At 38.0% G+C, this 6,000-nt stretch overlaps 1 protein-coding gene across 2 annotated transcripts in view; it reads left to right on the top strand.

Moving 5' to 3' along the window:
- The first annotated feature begins 2,268 nt into the window (after positions 1-2,268).
- Positions 2,269-6,000, top strand: part of LOC145771847 (organic cation transporter protein-like) — a 39,565-nt gene continuing 35,833 nt past the window's right edge. Inside the window, exon 1 of one of the 2 annotated variants that reach the window (XM_082583582.1) lies at positions 2,269-2,374. In XM_082583582.1, coding sequence (XP_082439708.1) covers positions 2,298-2,374 — 77 coding nt within the window. In that variant the 5' untranslated portion in view covers positions 2,269-2,297. The remainder of the gene's footprint in view (positions 2,375-6,000) is intronic. The other variant, XM_082583586.1, reaches the window with a different exon arrangement.

Here is a 6,000-nt window from a genome sequence, read left to right as displayed (position 1 = left end):
CAGAAAGGTCAGACAAAGCTATGTAGCTGTCCTTACGGCTATACCATTTCAAATGACAAGTACTACTACTTTTTTTCCAACAGTGCAGTCCTCCATCTCAATACCTTCTACTCACAACACCCACTAACTAACCTACACAGGGTGTTCTCAGACAGAAAACACAATTTAGGGAAGCAGTCAGGTTTAAAAGAGCAGCCATTTTGAACCTCAACTATCAGGCTGATTGTTAAGAAATAATAACCATTATGATGTCATTGGTGTGCCCATGGCCACCTGGAGATGCGGCCTGATTTGTCACATTTTGCAGATTTTGAATACAGCTACTGCTAGTGCTTGACTGACATTTTCTGAGATGTTTTTACTTTTTACGGTTTCCTAATGACATAAAACTTTTTTGTTGCCTTGGGGAAGCAGTAGCAAATGAGAAAAAGTAAGTTGAAAAACGCAAAATCAGACTGTTATTGAAAATTAACAGTCTGACTAAAATCTTCGAAATCAAATTTTCTTTGTTTTTCAACATGTAAGGATGTTAAAACCTATTGTGTCATCTGGTGAAAAGAATAAAGAAAGCGTAAAAATCTAATTTTTGAAAAATTTATTTAAACGTCCGCCCAAAGTTAGAAAAACCTGGAAATTTCTGCAAAATGTGACAAATCAGGCCGTATCTTTAGGTGGCCACGGTGTGCCTATTATTACATGACACAAGAGCAACAATATAAGGCTTGGAAATGGACAAATTCTGTGAAAACCATACTTTACTTTAAAATTAAGTTTAAAAAAAAATAACAAAAAACACCTCTAATTTTTTTTTTTTTGTAATAAAATACATCTTTGATTATCTTACAAAAAAAAAATTTTCACTCTACGTGGATTCCCACAAGGCTTTTTGGGCGTCTTTTTGCGACCACCTAAAAACAATAGAAGTTGCTATAACTTTTTTTGTGATACACAGAAAACACTTGCATTTTTGGAATCCTCACCCTTAAAAATAGTGAAATCGAATGTTTGATCACCTCTCTATCATCAGGGGGCGCAACAAATGACATTTTTATGTTTGAGAGCTCATCAGCGCCACCAAGTGATCAACAAATTTCAAAATGGCATATCTAGTGAACCGGTTGATCAATTTTCATAATTTTTTTTCGTTGCATTCAGAATTTCATGCACATCAACATATTTAGAAACAAAAAATTCCAAGAGGGGCGGGTTGTCTTCACTTGTTGAATTATAATGGAATGACCCTTCTTTGATTAATGGGCACAAGCTTGCTGTTGGCATAATTATGATACATTATTGAATTGCGGTGGATGGCACTTACCTAGCTTTAATTTCTTGCAGTCAAAATGTAAGGCAACACTTTCATAAGCCACTGGGGAAAGCTACTTTTGTCTTTCCACCTGTTTGTTAATTTTCAGGACAAACACTTTAATGAAAAAAATTAATAAACTTTACCATTTTAACTGTTTGTTAATTAGTGTATTTTCTTCCTTTCAACAATAATGTTTGCTCAAAATTGTTTTCACAGATAAATGCTATGCTGAAATAAGCAGGTCAGGCACGATTTGTTTTATGTGATTTGCTTGTTGTCTTGTCATGTCCTTTTCACAATTTGTCGCTTACTACTTTGACTACCTGTTTCTGGATTTTTCCTTAAAATGCAACAATGTATATTATTTCTACTGATTCTGCAAGACATTTATTATCACTGCTTTCTTTTATCACTGGAGTATTTGGATTGGCTTTAGGAGCATCCGGCATAACATGTAACAAACAAACGGGTTATGCAGCAACTGTGGAAACTATAACCTTTGATTTATGCAAAGTTTGTGACGCCGTTAGGTGCAAGTACCACACAGGTGAGGTGTCGCAATTACCAGGACAAAAGTGTAGGCCCACTTTCAAGATATAGGATTTCAATAGGCCTACTACTATTACAATACTAGCAGTATACACTGCTACAATACCACTAGGTAGGATTTCAATGCAAGTAGATGACTAACTCACGTACTATGACCAGGCAGGTTTTTGACCAAGGTGTTCTTGCTGTGGACAATGTTAAACCTAACTTAATACACAGACGATGGATTTGAACAGACGTTGACCACTGGGACAGTCTTCGTAGACTTAACCGCTGCTTTCGATACCATTAATGAGAGGGCGTTGCTCCTTAAATTGCATAAAGTTATCCCAAACCTCACAATTACACAAGCTGGCACTTCTGGCACATTCATTCACTTCTTACAAATGGAAAATTTTTGTTCAGATTAATGATCGCAAAAGTCGGAGAATCCAACGCAATGGCCTACCACAAGGTTCTGTTCTTGCATCTATCATATTCAACATCTACACTAATAATCAGCCAAAGGTTCCCAACGTACGCCGTTTCATTTATGTCGACGACCTCTGTCTTGCTACACAATCAAAAAACTTTTTTGAGATAGAAAAGATAGAGCTTCGGTAGAGAGTTTGTCTTGTTGAACCATAGGCATACGAAGCCGAGCAACGTGATCAAGTTTAGCATCTTCAAGTTTATTACATTTACATAAACATAAAACTACGCAACAAATTAAGTATCGAACGTTTTCGACATCACAAGATGTCCTCTTCAGGAATAACATACATACAAATTAACTACATCTGAAAAAAATACAATGGTTAACTAAATCTATAAACAGAAAAAGACAAAAAACTGCACAGTACTTCTGACTAGCTCAAACTAAACGATATAGGCTCCACGAGAATCAAAGGTAACTGCATCAAAAGGTGTTAAACAGGTCACATGATATGGTAAAAAGGCAAGGTGCGAAAAAACTAATTTTAAAATACAGAGAGCAAGAAAGACGAGCCGCAAGCATACAATTGTCTGTTTAAAAGTGGATTGTGACGTTTTATGTACAGGGCTTCCAAGATCTTAGTTTGATACTTAGACCTGCCTCTAGACATGATCTCAAACTGCTTGATAGAAACGTTATTTTGGCATTCTGTACATGAAAAACTACATTTAAATGGATACCCGTCATACTTTTTTGATAAAATATTAAAAACTTTTTTGGATACGAAACCGAAAGATAAACCCGAAGAAGACGATTTTAGCAACTTTTTTGATATACCATTCTTGGGAAAAGATTCGGTAAGATTTTTAAAAAATCTAGCTAAAACTGTCAAAAAGAAATTTGATTGTGACATTTACCCTGTTTATAGAACGTTCAAAGTAGGCAGATATTTTCAGCTGAAGTCGCCTACGCCCTTTGCTTTATGTTCTAATGTCGTTTATAAATTCAGTTGTTTGCGTGATGCAAGCCTGACATACATCGGTATGTCAACAAGACATTTATCGACTAGAGCTGGGGAACACCTGAATTTGAATTCTATACAGAAAAGCGCAATTAAAGATCACATTTTTTCATGTACAGAATGCCAAAATAACGTTTCTATCAAGCAGTTTGAGATCATGTCTAGAGGCAGGTCTGAGTATCAAACTAAGATCTTGGAAGCCCTGTACATAAAACGTCACAATCCACTTTTAAACAGACAATTGTATGCTTGCGGCTCGTCTTTCTTGCTCTCTGTATTTTAAAATTAGTTTTTTCGCACCTTGCCTTTTTACCATATCATGTGACCTGTTTAACACCTTTTGATGCAGTTACCTTTGATTCTCGTGGAGCCTATATCGTTTAGTTTGAGCTAGTCAGAAGTACTGTGCAGTTTTTTGTCTTTTTCTGTTTATAGATTTAGTTAACCATTGTATTTTTTTCAGATGTAGTTAATTTGTATGTATGTTATTCCTGAAGAGGACATCTTGTGATGTCGAAAACGTTCGATACTTAATTTGTTGCGTAGTTTTATGTTTATGTAAATGTAATAAACTTGAAGATGCTAAACTTGATCACGTTGCTCGGCTTCGTATGCCTATGGTTCAACAAGATAGAAAAGACTAACAAAAACGCTTTCCGAATACCCCAGTTATTACAAGTACTGGAAGTTAAATGCAAACCCTTCCAAAACCAAGTAACTTTCTTTCACTGAAATAACCATAAAGCGAGTCAAAAACTTAACATCAACTGGGAAAACACTGCTTTACAATATACCCCCTTTTCTGTATATCTTGGCGTAACACTGGATAGAGCCCTATCCTATAAGACATATCTATTAAACTTAAGAAAATTTATCTGCTTGTTACTAACCTTTTGCAAAAGCTCGGAAACTGAAACTGGGAAGCGGATGAGCACACACTCAAATAGACAGCACTGGCTCTCTGCTATTTAACTGCAGAATACTGCACTCCGGCATGGTCCAGATCAAGCCATACCAAAGTGATTGACTCTGAACTAAACAAAGCATTTAGAACCATAACTGGAACCCTCTATGCCACACCAAGTACTGACCTCTAGTCTATAGTCTTGCCACCATTAGCTTTGAACACCTTATATCCGAAGAGAAGTCGCTACAAAAAAAACATATATCCGACCAACGCCACCTTTTCTATGAACACAAACCTACTAAGACTAGGCTCAAGTTACGGAGGAGCTTCGTCAAAGTTAACCCACTAGAACACACAAAGGCGGCAACTGTTTGATTAGAGCAATGTTCATCCGAGTTTGATGGCACACAGCTCCTGCTGTCCGAAGTCCTTCCGAAAGCCTCTAACAAGCTCACACCCTTGAGAGAAGAGAGTGGTGCTGCTTGAATAGAGCGCGCTGCTGAGTCGGGAGAAATAAAACGAAGCTTTTTTTATGGAAGGAATCTCCCGACCAAATGTGTAATTGTAGCTTAGACAATCAGACGATGAACGTACATCCTCACCAGTTGCCCCTTCAGCCCTTCCTACGACGACAATGATACAAAAAACATTACATAAAATGCTCTTATCTGGCTTCGACACTGGCGTGACAAGCTATATGAATGAATAAAGATAAGTAGTAGTAGTAGTAGTCCAGTTTTTATCCGGTAATGTCCCCGTTACCGAGGGTGGACGGATTCACCTCCAAGTGCCGCAATCGTCTTCACACCCTGCCTCCACATCGATCTGTCTAACGCGTCCTCTCTTGTCAAGCCCACCTTGCTGCTTTCTTCCTCAACTTGCTTTTTCCATGTTTTCTTTGGTCTTCCTTGTTTTCTCCGACCCTCCACTCGCAACTCCAGCGCTCTTCTCAAAACATCATCTTCATCCCTTCTCAAAACATGCCCATACCACCTCACTCCATTCGCTTTTGCCAACTTATCAACACTCTCATTCAACCCAAGCAAGCTCATAAGTTCTTCGGTATTCCTTTTGTCTATCAGCTTTACACCACACATTGCTCTCACCATCGCTCTCTCAGTTCTTCTTAAAATCGCCAATTCGTTTTCCCGTAAGCACCATGTCTCACTTCCGTACAGCATTGCAGATCTCACACAACTAGTATAAATTCTTCCTCTCATTTTCAACGGAAATCTTCTACCACATAACAACTCTCGACACTCTCTGAATTTCACCCAACCAAACCTTCCTCTTGCAGTCACTGCCGCTTCACAACCACCACTGGCATTCAATCTATCTCCTAGATAGCAAAAGGCATTTACTGATTCAACTTCATCATTCAGCTTTTCAACAAGACCAATCATTCCTTCCTCAATCTTCTTGCATCTTTCACATTCAAAACCATCTCCAGATCTGCATGTCACTCTCTTCATCTTTGCACATCTTCCATGCACCCATTTCTTGCATTTCGTACATGTAACAGAATTTGCCATCACTCTTCTTCCGCAGACGCCACATGGGTCAATTTTGCTCATTGTGATTTCCCCTTCCGTTCCGCTTATTACGACCTTTGTCTTTTTGATGTTCACACGCATACCTTTACATTCAAACGACTCCTTCCACTTCTCAAATTTCCCTCTCAGATCTTCCATTGTGTCACTCAACAAAACCAAATCATCGGCGTACAGTATCTCCATTAATGAATCTTCTCTTACACATTCGGTAATCACATCAATCACAATGGCAAAGATTAGAGGAGA

The sequence above is a fragment of the Aplidium turbinatum genome, chromosome 6 (assembly GCF_918807975.1).
Source record: "Aplidium turbinatum chromosome 6, kaAplTurb1.1, whole genome shotgun sequence".
Classification (NCBI taxonomy): Eukaryota; Metazoa; Chordata; class Ascidiacea; order Aplousobranchia; family Polyclinidae; genus Aplidium; species Aplidium turbinatum.
Note: the sequence above shows the minus strand (reverse complement) of the source record. Positions and strands in the feature narration are given on the sequence as shown.